Genomic DNA, 19,842 nt, shown 5'->3' with positions numbered 1-19,842 from the left:
TGAGAGCGAGGCCCTGAAGACCGCCTCCAGGGAGGGTGGGAGTGGTCGGAAGCTGGGTGGAGATAAAGGCGCCCCCGGGAGTGAGGCTTGGGGGCCCCACTTCAACAAGACCACGGGACCAGCGATGAATCAGGAGTTTCGGCCGCAGCTTCAGGAAACAGATCAGCACCCCTCCGTCCCCAAATCGGACCACGGAAGAGCCGATGGGACAGGCTTGGTGCAGGATCCTGTCCCACCTATACCACCCAGTCTCTGGGACTTCAGATCTTCTGGGTCTCAGTTTTTCTGTGTGTGTGTGTGTGTGTGTGTGTGTGTGTGTGTGTGTGTGTGTGTGTGTGTGTGTGTGTGTGTGTGTGTGTGTGTGTGTGTGTGTGTGTGTGTGTGTGTATCTGTGTGTGTAGGAGCGTGTGGCTCGAGACTGCAGGCCCTGCCAGCAGCAGGTCCCCAGGGGTCTGCAGGATGGAGGCGGAGGCGGGAGGGTATTTTCAGCACCGGACGACGGACAGCACCCGCGCGCAAAGGAGTGGGAGGCGGGAGGAGTCGGCAGCATCCTGGGGCTAGCTTGGCTGCGCTGTCACTGCCGGCCCAGCCTCCCACCAACGCCCCCTGGGCTGCCAGGGCTCCGCTCCAGGACCGGGCGAAATGTGGGGGACGAGGGGGGAAAGTGAGCATGGAGAGGGAGGGGTGGGGGGCCCCAGTCCTTCCTGGAACAGGCCCCACTAGTGAAGCTCGGTTCCCGGGCTCCAGCCGCTGGCCTCCTGGTGTAGTCGTGGCAGGGTGAGCGTCAAGGGCCCCAGCGCGCAGGCGCAGAAGTAATTCTCAACACCCGCCCACCTTAACCGTCTATCGCGGCTCCTGCCACGAACTAGTGAGGCCGCCGTCCAATCCGAGCGCGCCTCCAATCGCTCCGCCTATCCACCGCCCGGAAGTTGGCTACCGCCGAATCCGCTTTGGCGAAGTCGCGCCAGTAGCCAATTGGGAGAGGGGAGGGGCGAGCCGGCGCCCTCAGAGAGCCAATGGCAGGCGGCGGAGGATGACGCTGTGGACATGGCGGCCGTAGTCGGCCCGCGGGAGGACGTGTCTAGCTGCCGGGTAACCTCGGTCTGCGCCCAGGGAGCCGGGCAGCTGCTTTATTAGTATTCGTACCCACGAGGCGGCGCAGCGGGCCCTCGGGGAGAGCGAGCGTCGAGGCCATGGCTTATCACTCGGGCTACGGAGCCCACGGTGCGTGGGGTTCGGGGCGGGCGGGGCGCGGCCCGGCAGGAGCAGAGTCGACGGCGCAGCCTGCTCACCCTGAGGAAGAGGGGCGGCTGTGACCGCTGGCCAGGGCCGGGGGACGGGGGCGTCACTCGGGTTCCTGCCCCGCGAATCTCTGCCGCGCGTCCCGGACTTGGCCTTCTCTGGCCCATCCTGACATGGAGCGGTGATAGCACATCTGGGATCCCCATGCCCGACGTGGGCTCGAACAGGATCCTCCTCCAGAACTTCCCTTCCCTGTCCTGACCACTGCCTAGGGCCTCCGACTAGCCAGCTGTCGCCTTTCCCACCCTCGTTCATGCAGGGATGCCCTCCCGATTATCTTCTCCACCTAGCAGACTTCCACTCACCCTCCACGGCTTAGTTCAGAGATCACTTCCCCTTAGCTACCCCTCACCCAGCCTGGGTTTCCCTCACTGATTGTTTGGTGGCCCCAGGACCCATACAGGGCTGCCTAACCAGGGGAAGGGGCGGTGGTTTGGGCTCATGCTTGGTATTCCTGTCACCTACTCTGGTACCTCCAAACCCGCAGGCTCCAAGCACAGGGCCCGGGCAGCTCCGGATCCTCCTCCCCTCTTCGATGACACAAGCGGTGGTTATTCCAGCCAGCTCGGGGGATACTCAGCCCCAGGAGCCGATGTGGCCTTCAATGTCAACCACTTGCTTGGGGACCCAATGGCCAACGTGGCTATGGCCTATGGCAGCTCCATCGCATCCCATGGGAAGGACATGGTGCACAAGGAGGTGTGGCCTGCCCCCGGGGCTAGGGTGGCTAGGGCTGGGGCGTCACTGGATCCCACCTGACGTTCACAGCGACCTCAGGGAAGAAGCATACACAGGAGCACCCTGAGGCTCAGAGTGCAGCTTGCCCACAGCCTCCTCTCTCCCCTCCCAGTTGCACCGTTTTGTGTCTGTGAACAAACTCAAGTATTTTTTCGCTGTGGACACAGCCTATGTGGCCAAGAAGCTAGGGCTGCTGGTCTTCCCCTATACGCACCAGGTGAGCTTCCTACCCGGTGAGCTGGCGGTACTCCCTCATCCACCCCAAAGTCTGGCCCCCAGACCTCAACCCCCTTCTCTACTTTTCTTATTTCCTCCTGACCTGGCTGCTGCTGCCACTGCCAGAACTGGGAAGTGCAATACAGTCGTGATGTGCCTCTGCCCCCACGGCAAGACCTCAACGCCCCTGACCTCTATATTCCCAGTGAGTTTCTGACCTGGGCTGGGGGTCCTGAGGGGAACTGTGCCTGGAGTCATGAACGGGAAGAGAGAGCACTTAGCATCTACTCTTGGTGCTTTATGCATGTGGCAGTTGCTAGACACCAGGTAGACAGGGCAGGGTAAACAGTAAGGAGCGTCCCCAATGTGCCTCACTGTCCCCAGGAAATCCTTTTGATACCTTCCTGCTTCTCGACTTGGACCATGTCCCTCTGCAGCCTGGAGTCCCGGGTTTAGATCTGGCCCTGCAACTTCCAGCTGTGGGACTTTAGGATGGTTACTCATACTCTTCAGTAAAACGGGAATAGTAAGTCCCTACCTCAAAGGAATGTTGTAGAGATTCCGTGAGATGCTATACGCTCAACGTAGCAGCTGGCACACAGGAAGCTCACAGTAAATATTAGCTATTATTAGCGATGTTACTTGACCTCTAAGGCCATTCCACCATCCCCTCCTCCAGGAAGCCTTCCCTGATTACCAGAGCAAGTGATCACTCCCTTCTGGGTTGCCACAACTGCCTGTCCATATGGCATTTTTCAGGTCGCCCACACTGCTGTGGCTGGCCAACTCTGCAGCTGACTTGTCTGTCCTATTGGCTGCACAGGGCTAGGCCCATAGTGGACACTCTGAAGGAGGAGTGAGTGTGCCAGAGCCCGACCCTCAGGAGCTTCCAGAGAGGGCAGCCAGCCCAAGTTCTTCTATCCTTCTTTCTGTGTGTGTCTTGCAGCCACTGTCTAAGACTGGAACTTAGGCATCTCTGTTTTACGTGTTGAAGCCAAGGCTCAGAGGGACTTGAGTATCTTTGAGGCCACACAGCTTATAAGTGGTAGAGCTGGTTTCCTGACTCCAGACATTGTGCCCTCTGGTGTTCGCATCAGTTCTAGTGCTTCAAGGGGGGCAGAGGACAGGGCTGGTGAGTTAACACTGCTGCTAAAGCCCGGTTCTCACTGGCTCTGAGCTTCTGTGCAAACAGCTCAGAGTTAAATTTGGAGTTCTCTGTATTGTCAGGGTGGCCAGAGTCATAGTCAGTGCCAATGGCCAGACTTAGAATTGCTGGCTCAGGTGAGGTCGTCCCCATGGCCCTGGACTCTAGGAACAGCCTGGGTTGTCCACCAAACCTGCATTTTGGTCCCTGTCTAGGATGAGCAATGGCCTTTGCCCATGATGCAGTTTCTGAGACACAGCAGGAAACTGATGCGCTTCCTAGCACAGGGGCAGGGAAGGTGGCTTGTGGTCTTGGGAGAAGGGTCAGGTGGCATTTATAAAAGGGGAGAGGGCTGATCAGGGAAAGGTATCCCAGGCAGGGCATTGCAAACTGAGTGTGGAGGTCAGGCCATCTTGGGATATGCAGGGAAGGAAGTATAGGGGAAGGTGGGGTGTCCATGGCCTTGAATGCCTAGTGGGGAGCTCTGGTTGAGGAAGCCAGACTGACAACATCTCTCTGGCTCTTGGCAGCGATGGCCTTTATCACCTATGTGCTGCTGGCTGGGATGGCACTGGGCATTCAGAAAAGGTCGGTGCCAACTCCCTCCCTGCCCCCACCCCCCATCTCTGCTCCCTCCTGGCTCTTCTTCCCACCTCCCTAGGGGATCTATGCCAGGTCCCCAGCCCACCCCTGCTGCCCCCAGTCTCTCACCCTCACCCCTGCTATATGATGGCTGGTTCTGAACTGCCCCCCCCGCTCTTGCGGCACAGGTTCTCCCCAGAGGTGCTGGGCCTGTGTGCAAGCACGGCACTGGTGTGGGTGGTGATGGAGGTGCTGGCCCTGCTCCTGGGCCTCTACCTGGCCACCGTGCGCAGTGACCTGAGCACCTTCCACCTGCTGGCCTACAGTGGCTACAAATACGTGGGGTGAGCATCATGGGCTGGGGGGAGGTGGCCTGGGGGAGGGGCCTGAGGCCTTGGGTTCTGGGCCTGCATATCTGTAGCCTCAAATTGTGACCCCAGACATGTCTCTTTCTGCCCCACCCCTCAGCCTCTAGCTCCACTCCGTTAGAGGGACCAGCTGTTCCCAGCAGTCTCCTCGGGCTGAGTGAAGTTAAGGAGGTTGGAGATGTGTTGAGTCACCCTGGGAGCACAGGGGAGAGAAGGAGGTCTCAGATCCAGATCTTATGGCTGAGTCCTGGGCCTTCCAGATCCATTTTGGGTCTGGGTCCCTATTGGCACAGACTGAGAGTAAAGGGCACCAGTGGTGGGTGGGGTCTAGGTGGGGCTCTAGGCCCGATGGGCAGGGCCAGTCTCAGGCCTGGACCCCTGGGGGTCACCAGCCTTACCCTACCCACGGCCCCCACAGAATGATCCTGAGTGTGCTCACAGGGCTGCTGTTCGGCAGCGATGGCTACTATGTGGCACTGGCCTGGACCTCATCTGCTCTCATGTACTTCATTGTAAGTCTGGGGCTGCTGCCTCCCTCTCTTTACCTAGGGTCAGAGCTGGGGACAAACCTACCCCTCTTGGCCCAGCTTCAGCTCTCCTTTCTAACAGGTGCGATCTTTGCGGACAGCAGCCCTGGGCCCGGATAGCATGGGGGGCCCAGTCCCCCGACAGCGTCTCCAGCTCTACCTGACTCTGGGAGCTGCAGCATTCCAGCCCCTCATCATATACTGGCTGACCTTCCACCTGGTCCGGTGACCCCTGGCCCACTGATTTTTCCATACATTGAAGATTCGATTTCCTTGACTTTGTTTGACTCTCATTCCTGGGGCCTGGAGGAGAGTTGCAGATACCTCTGGGCCTCTGCATTGCATAGGTGACCAGGCTTGGGACTGTCTAGAGGAGGGTGGACCCAGGGAGGGCTTCCTCGAGTTGGTGACCTTGATACTGCCTTCAAAGGGAGATGGAAGGGTTTTAGCAGGCACAGCCAGGGAACTGAGGATGGAAGGGGACAGCTGCCAAGGAGACCTTGAAGGCCTCAGGTCCATCTGGGGAGGGTGGGCTGAGGGGGTCTGTGGGCTAGTGTGCCAAGAGTAGCTGTGCTGGGGAATTAGCTCAGGGCTGCCGCCTGTACAGTCCCTTACCCCAACTCCTCTTCAAGCTTTTCAGGAGCAGAATGGGGGCCCATGTGTTTGCAATAGTTTATTCATATTTTGTCACAAATGGCTGGGGAGGGGGTGCCGGACTCCTCCAGGCAACATAGAAAATGGGTCCAAGAGACAGGGTGGGCTGGGGTTGGGGAAGTGGAGACAGGGCTGGAGAGAGAGCCTGGGGGGTGGGGGAGGGCAGACTAGGGGTGGGGCTGTCCCCCTGCTGAGCCTGCTCATTCTGGGTGTGGGAACCCCCTCACCTGCAGGGGGAGCCTCAGAGTGGGGGTGGAGGGGGGCGTGGCCCAGAATTTCCAGGGTCAAGCTCTGCCCCATGGCAGGGCCCAAGTTTCCCCTGAAATGGACAAGGCCGGAGGTCCCGCCCCTTCCAGGACTGACTGCCATGTCCACAGGCTGGCAGAGGAGCCCCTGACCCTATTTAGAGCTCTGCCCAGCCCTAGTCCAAGAGAGAGGACTCTGAAGGCGGGGGTGTCCCCGCAGCAGCAGTTTGGGGGGTGGAGAGGCTGGAGGCACCAGTGCCCCCTCCCTCCCCAGGACTGAGGCCTCTGCGGCCGAGGGGCAGGGCTGGGGGTGCACAGGCGTCCGGTCCGTTCTGGGCTCGCTCCCTGGCCGGCTTCCCCCTTAGAAACTCACCAACGTATAAACCATACTGTGGGAAGATGAGGCAGTGAGCCGAGTCCTGAGCAGGCCCAGCTGCCTGGCAGCCCACCCAGCCACACCTTGAGTCTCCCTCAGTCCTTAAGGGCAAAGGGCAGAAAGTTGGGATGGAAGCACAATGCCTGAACATCTCTTCCCTGAGTTCCCACTGCCGTGGACAGGGCCTCACCTGTACAAGTAATAGAAGAAGGAGAGCAGGTAGAAGGCGAGTTTGCACCAGGACTCCTTCTGGCAGTAGTTGAGGATGTCAGCATTCATGATGGAGACCGCGTCATACATGACCTCAGAGCCATCTGCAGGGCGGTGGAAGTACCTGGGGCGGGGAGGGGCCTGAGTGCCCGCTGCCAAGGCTCCACCCGTCCTGCCCCTGCACCCCATCTCGGCCTCCCCCAGGCAGCTGCTACTCTACCTCCAGAGGTGGTAGAAGAGGAGGGGGATGTTGAGGCCCAGGGTCACCCACTCTGCTGCACACAGAAACATCAGACAGAAGAGGCCGTGGATGGAATATTCGGGGACCACCAGCTGGGGGAGCGAAGGTGAGAGGTCAGCAGCCTGGTGCTAGGACAGACCCAAGCTTCAAGGGCACAGGAGGGAGCTGGGGTTTGAGAGGTGCCCACCCACCATGACCTCTGGGGACTAACAGGCCTCTGGCCTCCCACCCTCTCCCAGGTGGCAGAGTGGGTGAGACAGGCCCGAAGAGGAGGAAGGCCTAGCTGGGCCACAGACGGGGGCCGCGCTAGGCCGGGAGCCTCCTGCCCGCAGCCCCCAGCCCTAACACTGACCTTCCTCAGGAGGCAGCAGATGCGTTCGATGTTTTTTAAACGCTCGCGCTGTAGGAGGAAGGAAAAGACCGCGATGGGGGAGGCGGAGGAGCGGGCACTGGGCGCCCCCGCCGCGCTGCAAGTGGCCGCCAGAGGGCGCCCGAGCAGTCTCTGCGACGTTGTTGGCGCGGCAAGGAAGCAGCCGCGCGGTCCCCATGGCGACCGTCACCATGGAGGGGCCTTCACCCGCGTCTCCACGGCAACGGCCCAGAGCCTGGCAACGACAGCCCCGCCAGGAGGAACTCTGGCCCTGAGCCCGCGCCAGGTGTTTGCTGGGGGCGGGGACAGAGTAAGAGGCATGGCCTCCAGCCCCCCACCTCACACTCCCGGCTGCCCAGCCTCCACCCCCAGCCTCCACCCACGACAGATGGAAAGACGACGGACGGACACACCTCGGCACAGCACATGTATCACTTACTGCCCGCGCGGGGTTCCCCTGGTCGATGGGGTTCTTGAAGTCTGTCCGCAGCTCGTCAAAGGCTATGATCTGGGGGAGGGGCGTGTGCCCGTCAGGGTTGGGGCAGCAACTTATGGCCTCCCACCACCCATCCTTAGTGGGGTAGGAATCTACACGTGGGGACGGGGCCAGATGGAGCTTGTTGCAAAGGCGGAGAAACCGGGGCCAAGAGAGGGGCAGGGCCTGGTCCAAGGTCACACGACAGTTTCGAATGGAACCCTAGAGTCTTGATGCCCAATTCAGGCCCGTGTCCACTATACCTCCTTCAAAAATATCCCAGGACATGGCTTCTTCTCAGCCCTGTGCTGAGCACGGGCCCCAAAGACCTGTTTCACAGCCCCTGCCTGGGAGGAACCCCAGGCTTTCGGGGAGGAGAACTTGGAACTACATTCTGGGTGTCAGGGCTGTGGGGTACAGGGAGGACCTGAAGCGGGTGCCCAACCTTGTGTGCAGGGTGGTGGAGGTTCAGGCTTGACTCGAGTAGGTGTGTGTCTGGTGAACAAATGGGGAAAGAGCAGTCCACGCAGCAGGAATAGCAGGTACAGAGGCACAGAGGGTTGAAAGAACAAGGAACATTCGGGAAGCTGCAGGTTTCATGGGGCGGGAGTGCTGAAAGATGGGGCTGGAGACCTCGGCAGAGCCAGGCACAAGTGCGCTGTGAGGCTAGACCAGGAGTCTGGCCTTTAACACAAAGATAACTGGGAGCCCCTGAGGGGTACAGGGAGGGGTACAGAACAGCAGAGTGGGGTGGTCAGGTGATGTAGGATCAGTGGGGCAGGAAATACAAGCTGGCCAACATACATGGTGCCTACTCTTGGCCAGCAGGTGTTATATTTATTAACACATTCAGTGCTTGCAACAACCTGACATAGACACTAGTATTATTTTCACTTCTGTTTTGCAGATGAGGAAGCCGAGACACAGATTGACTTGCCCAAGGCCATACAGCTAGTTAGTAGTAAGCCAGGATTCTAACCAAGTCTGACTCCAGAATTAAAATTCGTCTGAATGGGGAGGGTGGCAGTGGAGGTGGAGAGTTGTGGATGGAGTCCAGAGCTCTTTAGGAGCCAGACTCCAGAGGGCTCGAATGGCAGAGAAGTCTGAGGCACCCAAGGTGCCTTCTTGTGTTGGGGTGTCTGGGGGTTGGCAGTGTCCTTACAGGTCGGGAACTCTTGAGGGGAGTGGGTATTTGAGGAGATGATGGGATGGATTTGGGAGGGGGCAGGTGACTTAGGGGAGGCGGGCTGGCAGAGGAGCCTGCTGGGGTCCCCTCCTCTCAGCTCCAGTCCTAGGATTAGGCAGCAGGCCCACCACTCCCAAGCATCTCGGACCCCAGACGGCCTAAAGGGAAAGAACATGGGCTTCTCGGAGGGAGCTGGGGCCATCTGGAGCCCACCCCCAACTCCCCATTGACTCTGGGCAGCCACCTGCCTGACAGCGCAGCAACAGGGTCCAGCAGGGAGCGGAAGGGTGCCGTCTGTCTGCCCCAGAGCTGGCACCATCAGCAGGTGGCGGGTGTCTCGCCTCCCACCCCCTAGGCTGCCTGGCGCTGACTCAGCCCCCCGGAACAAACAATCCCCCATGGTGACAGCTGACACGCGTCACTCACCACCAGCGTTGCTTAGCGACCAGTGGGGCCTGGGCTCTGGGTCTCAAGTGGGATCTGGGGTCCTGCCCTGGAAGGTTCTAGTTCTTACCAGCTTTGGATTGAGGACCACACCTCCTATCTCCTATCCCTCTTGGCAGGCCTCACTCTGAGTACTCTTATGTATACAGCAAGACCACATTACAAATGAGGAAACAGGCTCCAGATGAATGACTTGCTAAGATCACCTAGCTAAACGGCTGAGCAAACAGTGCCTCACACATAGTAGGGGCTCAGTAAATATTTGGTGAATGAACAGAGGTGTTACTTTAAAGCATGGGCCCTTTCTCCCAGGCTGGGCACGCCACAAGACCAAGGTCTAAGTCTTATTCATCCTTGACTCCCTGAAAGCCACCCAGAGCCTGGTACTCAGGACGCATCCACGCATGTGTGCTGGATGGAAAACTGCTCTGGGAATCCCCTGAGGACAGGGACCCCATAGGAGCTGCAGGAGGCCCCTGGGTAAGGAGAGCCCCAAAAGGGCTGCTTGAATTCCAGGAGCATTTCTTCCCAGAGCTGGTTAGCTCTGTGTCCCCCAGCCTGCGGTCCCCAATTCCTCCCAGTCTTAGGACCCTAGCCCTCCTGTCCCCACCCCACAGGATTGTCAAAGGCCCCGGGGATGGGAACGGAGGCTAAGAGACATCAAGATGAACCCAGGGGGCTGAAGGGAGGGAAAGAGAAATTGAGGGCACTTCACAAAGTTCATGGAAACATAGAATTAAAAGCTAATATGAATATTTCCATGAACTTTTGAAGTAGCCTCATAGAGCAAGTGGGAAGAGAAAAGAAAAAGCAACGGAGAGAGAGGTGGGGAGAGAAGCAAAGCCAGGGAGCGACGGGCTGGAGATGGGCTGTGTGTTTGGAGGTACCTGTGGGGCTCGCCGTCCACACAGTAGGGTGCAGTCAGAGTCTACGGACTCCTGATGTAAGACAGAAAGGCAGCAGGGGATGGCAAAGAGCGCAGGGAGAACCACGGAACAGGCAGCAGGTCCCAGGAAAAGAAAGGCGAGAGCCAGTGGGGAGGCCAGGAAAGAAGCAGGTGAGGCGACGGGAGGAGGGAAGGAGGGCGTGCAGGGAGAAAGACTAGAGGCGGGTGCAAGGACCCCCTAAAGGGGATCACGACCAGCGCGTGTGTGCAGGAAGTGTGAGCAGAGAGTGCCCGAGCTGGGCAGGCATAGAAGGGTGGGTGGGGGACGGGGGAGGAGAGAGGGCAGCAAAGGGGGGCCGGGGGCCCCCAAAGGAGCTGGACGCCGATTGGTAGTTCTGTAGTGGAGAAAACGGAGCTGGGCAGCGGAGGCCCTCGAGGAGAGAACGAGGGAGGGAATGCATGAGGGGAGAGCCGGGCATCTGAAGAAGCAGGTGTGAGGCTAGGTCAGGGTGAGGGCCACAGAGGGGACGCGAGACAAAGGGGAAAGTGCGGGCAGGAACAGCGGGGAAGGGGCTAGGAGGGTAGAAACCCGGGGGCCGGGCAGCCCTCCCGACAAGAGTGGGGGGGAAACCGGAGGTGAGCGGTGCTGGGGCTGGGTCCCTGGAGGTTGCTTAGAGCCGATCGCGGCTTGGTCAGGGAGGGGGCCGGGAAGGGAGAGGGTTAATGGGCTCTGAGCTATGTGGGTCCTGTAAACAGATGCAGTTGCCATAGCAACCGGCTCCATCACTCCGGCTGGAAAAAGCCACGGGGGGGGGGGGGGGAGCAGACAGACAAACTGCCCGACGGACATACGGGGGCGGCTGGATATGGGGGGGCGGGTAATAGGAGGAGGAAAAGGATGCAGAATTCCAGAATTCCGCCCCCACCCCACGGCTGGATGGGGCAGAGGAGGGGGTCAGGGGCCGACTGACACACACAGGCAGGCGGGGGCGGCGGAGGAAGGGGCCCCCGGGAAGGAAGCCGACGGTGGGGGGCAGCGGAGACGGGGCTCCAAGTTTCCCGGGGCTCTGAGACCGTCCAGCTCGGCCCCCTCCCGCTCCGTGCGCCCCCGACCCCCACCCCGCCCCCAGCCCCAGCCCCAGCCCCAGCCCCAGCCCGGCCTTACGTGCCAGATGACAAAGAAGATGAGGGAGGCGCACAGCACCAGGGTGAGCATGTAGCAGAACGCCGCGAAGGTGAACGCCATGGCCCCCGCACCGGGCGGCGGCCCGGGGGGCGCCAGCGCGGGGCCCGGGCGCAAGGGGACGCCCCCCGGCCCGCGCTTAGGGCCGGCCGGGCATGGCCCGTGGGGCTCCGGGGACGCAGGCGGCGCGGCCGGGACCGGGGCCGCGGGGCCGTGGGGGGCGCGGGGCGCGGGCCGGGGGGCTCGGGGGGCGCGTCCGCTGCCGGCTGCCCGGGCCCCGATCGCTCATCCTGCGATCCCTCGCCCGCGGCTCCCTCGCTCTCCAGCCCGCGAAGCCGGCGGGGCGGAGCCGGGGGCGGGGCCGCCGTGCGAGCGGCCTCGGGCGGGGCTGGGTCTCCGCGGGCCCTCCGCCGGCCCAGCCCGGCCGGGCGCCACCCCCGCCCCGACCAGCCCACGGCCGCGCACCCTCAGGAACACGCAGACACCTCTCGGCACCCTTCGACCCCCACTCCCGTCACTGACAACCCACCACAGCCATACTCGGTCCACTGGGACGGGAACACACCCCTGTGTGTCTCACCCGTAGGCAGAAGCCCGGACTGAGGCCTTAAGTGCGAAGCACTTGTCACTGTCCCAGGGGGCAGACACCTGGCTTAAAGCCAGAGCGATGCTGGGAGAGGGGCTGTAGAGGTGCAAGCCAGGTGCACCGGGACAGTCTGAGGACCCCTGGGCTCCTGGTTCTGGCTGCTACTCATCCTGGATGCCTGCCTCTGTGGGGACTGGCAGTGGCTCACCAGGTATTTGCTGATGGCCGCCTGCCTCTTTCCCTGACAGAACGGTGTTAGGCCCTTGGGGACAGACCACAGACGCAGAAGCAGGCAGCTCTCCTGGCCCAAGTGGGTCAAGGGCTTTCACCAGCAACCCTGGGACACAGAGCCCAAGCCCCCCGTGCATCCCACCAAGCCCAAGGCTCCAGTTCCATCCCCCAACCCAAGGCTGGGCTCAGACCACAGACACACTCAGCACCACAGCTTCCTTGCAAAAACCCTCAGCTCACCAGAGGGTCAGTGGAAATTTATTGATTTTTTTTTTTCCTTTTCCATCTTTCCCCAAGTGGCTTTTCCTTGCAAAATGCCTGACATGACACCAGAGGGGAACGTGGGAGTGAGGGGCACCCCAAGGGGCAGCCCAGAGACTTAAATACAAGCTGGAGGGCAGGGCACAGGTGGGACAGGCAAGAGACAGCACAAGGGACATGGCTTCTTAGGTAGAGACCAAATGTTTGTTTTTCTGCAGGAAGCAGCTGTGTCAGAGGGCAGGAGGCTAGGATCCTGGGTGGAGGTAGGGGTGAGCAGAGAGGCCCCCTGCCCTGGGGTGCACCCACATTCCCCAGAGGAGAAGTAGCCGCAGGGAATGAGGATCTGCCCTCTTAGGCTCCAGGGGATGGAAAGGGAGAATAAGCCAGATGTGCTGCCTCAGGGAAAGGGAGGAAGTGCTGGCAGAGTGAGGGTTAAGGCTGGTGCCCGGCCACTGGCACGGTGGGCCTTCCGCCTCCGCCTGCCATGCGGACAAAGGGGCACGGTGGGCAGGCAGCGCATGGGCCTGGCTCTGGCAGGGCAGGGAGCGGCAGGAGCAGGCTCCCTCTGGGCTTAAGACACAGGCCCAGAGCAGCTGCCCGCCCACCTGCCTAGATGTGCTCAGACCCCACCGCAGCTGGACGGCTGGAGCTGTTAGTGTGGGAGGGGTGGGAGGGAAGAGAGGGGAGAGGAAAGGGTGGGCTGCTATACCTGTGGCCCCCATGCCCATCCTGAGGTCCGGCCCAGGACCCTGGATCCCAGGTCCTGGATCCCATGGCCACACTCCTGGTCCCAGGCATTAACTGTAGCCAGGGGCAGCGGAGGCCAGGGAGTCCCTCAGCTCTTGGAAAGCCGGGAGAGAAGGAAGAAGAGGAAAGAGAGAAACCCAGTGCAGCATACACGGGAGCTGGGAGGCAGACAGACAGAGAAGCCCTCGTTCCAAAGAAAGGTATGTGGTGGGGCATCTTTAAAGTTACTAGAGGCAGCAGCAGAGCAAGTCCCTGCCTTACCCCAGCCACAGGTCCTGGATGTCCTCCCTTGGGGGCCCTGACAAAACGGGGGCTCAGGGCAGCAGGCAGATGGGCCAGAGGGAGATGGGGAGCCCAGGACACCCCAAAGCCACAGACTCAAATGCCCCAGGAGAGGGAATGGGAGGCATCTCCTGCCCCTCCAGGGGCATCATCTGGAGAAGGTGCCCCCTCCTGTCCCACCCCATGTACCCCTCCTAGCAACAGCCACCACCAGCCGGCTTCACAGGGGTGCTGTCGATCTTGAGGTTGGGTCGTTCGCCCCCTGAGGCTGCCCCAGGCCCCATTCGCTTTTTGATCTCAGCAGCCATAGTCATGAACGCCTGTTCTACGTTGGTAGCGTTCTTGGCACTCGTCTCCAGGAAGGGGATGCCCAGAGAGTCTGCAAACTCCTGCCAAGGGGAGAGGAGATAAAAGGAGAGGAGGGAAGTGTCAGGGGCAGCGGGAGCCAGCCCACCCTGGCAGCCTGGCCCAGGCCCTGCTCACCTTGGCTGTGGTGTTATCCACCACCTTCTTGGTGGTCAGGTCGCTTTTGTTGCCCACCAGGAGCTTATTGACGTTCTCGCTGGCGTAGCGGTCAATCTCCTGCAGCCACTGCTTCACGTTAGCATAGGATTCCTAGAGGGGCCAAGGCCAAAAGTTATTTTGCTCCCAACTCCCACCTCTACCCCAGACCTGGAGAACAGGGGCTTCTTTAAGGGGAAGGGGCTACCCTGAGGCTGAGAGAGGTAGGAGCCATGGGCTCTGGGACCCAGAAGAAGCCCTCTCCTCCTGGCTTAGCTTTTCCCTGCCCTCCTGTCTGGAACCCTAAAAGCCAGGCCCAGCATGGCCCTGGCAGTCTGCCAACAGCCCCCCTTAAGGACCAGCCAGCTCTGCTTCCTGTGGCTGTCTCTCTCCCTGAGACACTTACAGGCCTAACTACGTGTGGGGAGCAAATGGTATCAGAAGAGAGACAGGCCAGAGGGGAGACAGGAATAGACAGTAACAGGTTCACAAGAATCCCAAAGTCCCCACAATGGCCTTAAAATTCCTTTAAGGTTTGCAGCCTTGCAGTCCAGCGGGAGGTGGGAGGTCCTCGCCAATGAGGCCCTGGCTTGTGAGGGAGACAGGTATCCTGGGAACAGAGCCTAACATTTGTCCTACTTTTGGCACCAACACCTTCATCACCCAGCCTCAGATTCAGCCAGCAGCTTGCCACCACCCGTCTCCTGTGCAAAGGACAGAACTTTCAGGACAATACTCAAGCTAAAGCCATGTTTTCTTCTTAGGGGCCAGAGGCCTGGTGAAATCACACTTGCCTCAAACTTACACCTCCTGCAACACCCCGAGTTGGGTTCTGTGCTGGGTACTGGGGACAGAAGGGAACCATACCAGAGCCTTGCCCTAAGGCATTCAAAGAACAGTGGAGGAATAGACCAGGACACACACAGTGGCAAGAGAGCACAGAAGGCAGGAGCTGGGGAGCGCCAGTGCCAGGGGAGGCTACAGCTGACCTAAGCCTTCAGGTATGAACTGGCCTTGTGAAGGACGGGTGTCACAGAATGGGAGGGGCATGTTGCCTTCAGGGTGTGGGGAGAAGTGGAATGCTGATGGACGCAGGCCCTAAGCAGAGGAGAAGGCGGAGAGAGGTAGGCCAGATCACGGGGTCTTAGCTTGGCTAAGTCTTGGACAACCAGGGACCAGTGGACATTTTCCTAGGCAGGGAACTGCAGAATCACACCTGCATTCTGGAAAGAAAGTCCTGGCAGGAGTGCAGAAGCCAGATCAGACAGGCAAGAAGATGGAGACCAACTGGAAGGTGGTCGGAATAGTCCAGGGAAGAGAAGGCACACCCTGAGCCAGGGAGTGAGGCAGGATTTAGAATCAGACCATCCTGGGGTAAGCCCTGGCTCAGCCATTTACCAAGTGACCTTAGATATGTCACCTGACCTCTGTGAGCCTCAGTTTCCTCATCTCTATAAAATAGTACCTCGCAGGGCTGTTGTGAGCATGAGAGAATGAAAGCAGGCCTTTCTCCATAACAAGTGCTTAATTAGCAAGAGCTACCATTATCCTCATCACTGCTATTATTATGAGGGGACAGATTTGAGAGAGATGATGGGGAGAGAATAGAGGGCCCTTGTGACTGACTGCAGTGGGGAGGGAAGAGTGTTCTGGTTGGGCTGACAGGGATTCTGTTCAAAGACGGGGATGAAGGAGCTGGTTTGGGGAGGGATGGTGAGGCCAGAGTAGACACATGTGCGTTCTGCAGATGGTCTGCAGCATGGGAGAGGCTGCCTGAGGGCAGGAAAGGGGGTGCTCAAAGGCCAAGACCCCTGGGTCCAGCAATGGCTTTGCCCTTCCAGACTGTGGGGCAAGTTATTTAACAAACCTCTCCAAGCGGATCCCCTCACCTGGAAAACACCGACTCCACCATTTAGTTCACTGGATGAGACCCTGAAGATCAGAATTAACACAGACACATGGACACAGAGGCTGGGATCCACAGTGACAGCTGTTTAGATGAAGGAATCACAGAACACAAGACAGAAGCCAGGCCATGAAAGTGGCTGGAACTGTACAGGGAGAGGAAAGAGGTGGCTTGGGGCAGAGTCAGGAAACACAGAATATGGGGCTGGTGGGGGCAGTACAGGATGGAAAGTAAAAAGACACAGAAAAGACAGAATTGAATGCAGCGAGAGGTGGGGGAGCTGAGGACAGTAAGATTTTTAAGGAGAGAGAAGAGAATGGAGGTAGAAGCCACAAGAGGCCAATCAGGGTGAGAGTGAAATGAGATCGTAGGACTTGGCAGTCAATAGGGCCTTGGTGACCTATGTCTGGGTGGGACACAGAGCTGGGAAGGGAGGCATCATGAGTCCCTGGTAAGCCGAAGAGCCCAGAGGTCCCTCAGAGAAGGGACTCCTCCTAGCCCAGGGATGATATAAGCTTCTCTGCATCCCCAGGGCCTGGCCCCCATTAAGCAGCAAGGTTTGGAAGGAAAAAACAAAGCAGGTGGAATCAGCAGACTAAGTCTTCTGCCTCTGCCACTGAACTAACAGAAGGACCCTCAGCAAGTCACTGCACCATCCTGAACCCAACTCCTCATCTGTAAGATGGCAACACAACACAGACCTCTTACTAGCATCAAAAGGCAATTTGAAGGCTGTGACAGGTCCTGTAAATTATAATGTATGGTGGCACCATTTCTGGCTGTTGCTATCATCACTGCTGCCAGTGACACGTGACTAAAGCTGCCACAGCAGACACAGGGCTCAAGACCTCTGCTTACACTGAGCCTAGAGCTCAGAGCTCCCTCATCTCATTGTGTAAGGCACTCCGATTGCTCCCCCACAGTGTCTTCACAAAGGAAGCCACGGGCCCAGCACAGCAGCCAACCAGCTGACTAAATCTCCACAAAACACTGGTGCCTGGAAGATCTATAATAAGGTGGCAACTTTGGCGGGCAGAGGAAGTGTGAGGCCTGGTTCTGCCAAGACCCTGCAGCAGGGCCTCAGGAAGACCCATCTCTGTGCTTGTCCCCCTCCTTGTGAAATGAGTCTGGGTATAGTCTCCTTTCCAGAAAGCATCAGGGAAGAGAAAAAAAGAAGCAAGAATCAAAGACCTAAGGCTTAGGAGGCAAAGCTGGGGATGGTGACTCTGGGAGTACCTGGTCGGTGACATCATATACCACAATGATGCCATGAGCCCCCCGGTAGTAGCTGGATGTGATGGTCCGGAATCGCTCCTGACCAGCTGTGTCCCACTGTAAGACAGTAGATAGAGGGGCAGGTCAGCCCTGGACTCCATACTCAGAGCCTCTCCCCACCCAAGATGGATGCCTTTGTACCAGGGGTTTTGGGGAGAGTGACACTCACGATCTGAAGTTTTATTGTTTTGCCATCCAGCTCAATGGTTCGGATCTTAAAGTCCACCCCGATGGTGCTGATGTAGCTCTCTGTGTATGTGTCATCCTGGAAGGTGAAGGGGACAGTGATACGCACGAGTGAACGGGCCTGAGGCCCATTTGGAAAGCCTCCCTCCCGCTTCCTGGCCCAGCTGAGCTCCTAACTGCCAGGCCCCAGTTCTCAGCACCCCAACTTGCCAGCCCTGTGTCCTTGTTCAGTCAGATGTGTTGCTGGCAGGTCCTGCAACTTCATCCTTGGTTCCCATGTCTTACAACTACTGTGTTCTGGGTTGCCCCTTATCCCCCCAGCTGCCAGCCAGGACCCCAGATTGATGGTATGGGAAGCCTCTTACTCACAGCAAATCGCAGGAGCAGGCATGACTTGCCCACGCCCGAGTCACCAATCAAAAGCAGCTTAAACAGGTAGTCACTGGAGAGAGAGGATGGGATGGCATGAAGGAAGGCAGGGAGCCCACCTGCTATCATCCTGGAGTCACAATTACAGCACCCCCCACACCATGAGGCACACCTTGGTTTAGAGTACTATTGTGCTCACCAGATCCGCCCACCAGTGATGGGTGGGGGAGTGCTGACACCCCTCCCACCAGCCCATAACTCAGCTAGCTTACTGAGTCTGATTTCCCCCTTGTGGAGAACGAAACCGAGGCACAGGGAGGGACATAGCTTGCCAAGGACCACAATCAGTTAAGTGACAGAGCTGGGCATCCTACCCTGATTTGACAGACTCCGTGGTCTGTATAGTTAAGGGCTACTTAGGGAACTCCCAGTACACCCTGTATGGTGTGCCTGGCTTGGCAGGGGAGGCCCAAAAAGTGGAAGCCAAGGCTCAGCCCAGAAACTATTAAGTGAAAAACGTACGTACAGAGCCTGACATGAAGTCACCAAGAAGTGGTCAGCAAGAGGCAACGGAAATCACACTTAATATCGAGTCCCTACTTATGACTGGCCCTGTGCGAAGTACTTCAAAGGCATCATTTCATTTAATTCTCACAACAGTCCGATAAAGTGAATTTTGTTATTCCCAGCTAATGAGGAAACCAGAGATCAGAGAAGTGACCTGCCCTAAGTCACACAGCTGATAACTCTAAGATTTGAAACCAGGTCTGTCAGACTCCAAAGTCTCTGTGAGAGCCTGTTGGTTCCCTTCTTTGCTCTGTTCCCTCTTCTAATCCAGCTCAGTGCTTCACCCTTCCCCAAAGAAATCTGAGTCCTGGATCTGAAGGAGAAAAAGGAAGAGACAGAAGAGGAAGAAGGTAAGTGCTACTTGGGGAAAACCAGAAGTCCAGGGCAAGAGATGTGGGCCACCTGCCCGCAGGGGAGTAACCAAGAAGTGTGGAGAGTTTGGGGAAAGGGGGGAGACGAATTCCACATTCATCTAAACTCCATCGGGAACGTGACAGCGAAGGAAAGGGGTGTGACAGTGGCGCGGGGCTCTCAGCAAAGGTGAAGAGGGGACGGAAAAGGACGGACCACCGAGAGCGACAGGACAGCGCGACCCAGGCGAGGCGGCCGCCCCGCAAAGGAGGACCCGCGGGAGCCGCGGCCCCAGCGGTGCTGCGGGGCTTCCCGCGTCTGTCCAGCCCCGGGAACCGGGCTCTACGAGAAAGGGAAGGGCAGAGGGACTCACGGCCCAACCTAAAGGGCCCGAGTCTGAACCTGAGACCAGAAACTATGTGACGGGCTCCAAAACGCCGGGGCCGTCGTCAAAGCAGCAGGGGAAACTGAGGCCTGGAAAGACCGGGGCTGCGGGTCGTCTGACCGATGAGGCCTGGTGGGGCCGGTGCCTCGCACTCCAAGTGCTGCCTCTCGGGGTCGCCGCTTCTGGGCCCCGGGTGTGAAGACTCGGGGTGTCGAGCTAGGGTCCTGGGGCCATCGGGGGGAGGGGCAGGACCCGGATGTGTGTGGGGGGGTCAGCGGAAGAGGGACCCGGATGTGGGGGCGCCGCGCAGTCCTGACCCGGGCCAGACAACCTCGGTAAGCGTCCAGCCCCGTACTCGGGATCGAGGCTGCGCCGCACGGCGCGGGCGGGGCTCACTCACTATTCGGGGTTCATGGCGGCGGCGGTAGCCCGCTCGGTCGCTCCCAGTCAGCTCTGCTCCGCCTCCCGTTCCAAGATGGTGGCCGCTCCGCCCCAGAGGCCCCGCCCGCGACGCGCAGGCGCAAACATTCCCGACTTGGGCCTCGCCACGCTGCTTCTCGGAACTTGTAGTTTCCCACGTTATCCAACTCGGCTCCGCTGCGCAGGCGTAACCCGGCGAGCCCGAGCCTGCGGGCCACGCCCATCACTGCTAGCGCATTGCCTTCTGGGGCTTGTAGTTCACTTCCTAGAGGTACCTGCAGGACTGTGCTCGGGAGCCTGACTGCTACTTGGAGTTTGGGAGCTTAACTTCGGGCTGGGCTTGGTGCGTTTCACGTCTGTCTGATGGAGGCAGTCATCCATACCCTCCCAGCTCCCAGGCTGTGAGCACTAAATGAGAAGATGAGTGCTAGTAACAGATTGGAGACTAATAAAAGTTCGTTTATCCGGGTTTTCCGTGTGCGGGGCTCTCCTCACAATCGCAGCCTCAGGAGGACGTTATAACCCCGCACTTTATAGATGAAAAAATCGCGTCCAGGGAAACTCGGTCAAGGTCAAACAACTTAGTCAGGAGCAGAGCTCATCAATGCCCTTGCTCCCTAGAGCCCTA

At 59.1% G+C, this 19,842-nt stretch overlaps 3 protein-coding genes across 3 annotated transcripts; 1 reads left to right on the top strand and 2 right to left on the bottom strand.

Annotated features, from left to right (window-relative positions):
* The first annotated feature begins 1,023 nt into the window (after positions 1-1,023).
* YIF1A (Yip1 interacting factor homolog A, membrane trafficking protein) lies at positions 1,024-5,155 on the top strand. Its single transcript, XM_063093986.1, has 8 exons — positions 1,024-1,224; positions 1,790-2,001; positions 2,153-2,257; positions 2,383-2,461; positions 3,931-3,988; positions 4,171-4,326; positions 4,769-4,862; positions 4,960-5,155. Exons 1-8 carry the CDS (start codon positions 1,194-1,196, stop codon positions 5,104-5,106), a joined length of 882 nt encoding a protein of 293 aa, XP_062950056.1. The 5' UTR covers positions 1,024-1,193; the 3' UTR covers positions 5,107-5,155.
* A 982-nt stretch (positions 5,156-6,137) lies between these two features.
* CNIH2 (cornichon family AMPA receptor auxiliary protein 2) lies at positions 6,138-11,210 on the bottom strand. Its single transcript, XM_063095752.1, has 6 exons — positions 11,130-11,210; positions 7,413-7,481; positions 6,956-7,003; positions 6,583-6,695; positions 6,343-6,486; positions 6,138-6,165 (listed from the first exon to the last, which is right to left on the bottom strand). Exons 1-6 carry the CDS (start codon positions 11,208-11,210, stop codon positions 6,138-6,140), a joined length of 483 nt encoding a protein of 160 aa, XP_062951822.1.
* A 969-nt stretch (positions 11,211-12,179) lies between these two features.
* RAB1B (RAB1B, member RAS oncogene family) lies at positions 12,180-19,314 on the bottom strand. Its single transcript, XM_063093101.1, has 6 exons — positions 19,195-19,314; positions 17,492-17,564; positions 17,106-17,201; positions 16,898-16,993; positions 13,738-13,869; positions 12,180-13,643 (listed from the first exon to the last, which is right to left on the bottom strand). Exons 1-6 carry the CDS (start codon positions 19,206-19,208, stop codon positions 13,449-13,451), a joined length of 606 nt encoding a protein of 201 aa, XP_062949171.1. The 5' UTR covers positions 19,209-19,314; the 3' UTR covers positions 12,180-13,448.
* Between the last annotated feature and the right edge of the window lie 528 nt (positions 19,315-19,842).

The sequence above is a fragment of the Cynocephalus volans genome, chromosome 4 (genome assembly GCF_027409185.1).
Source record: "Cynocephalus volans isolate mCynVol1 chromosome 4, mCynVol1.pri, whole genome shotgun sequence".
NCBI lineage: Eukaryota > Metazoa > Chordata > Mammalia > Dermoptera > Cynocephalidae > Cynocephalus > Cynocephalus volans.
This window is presented reverse-complemented; position numbering and strand designations above follow the sequence as displayed.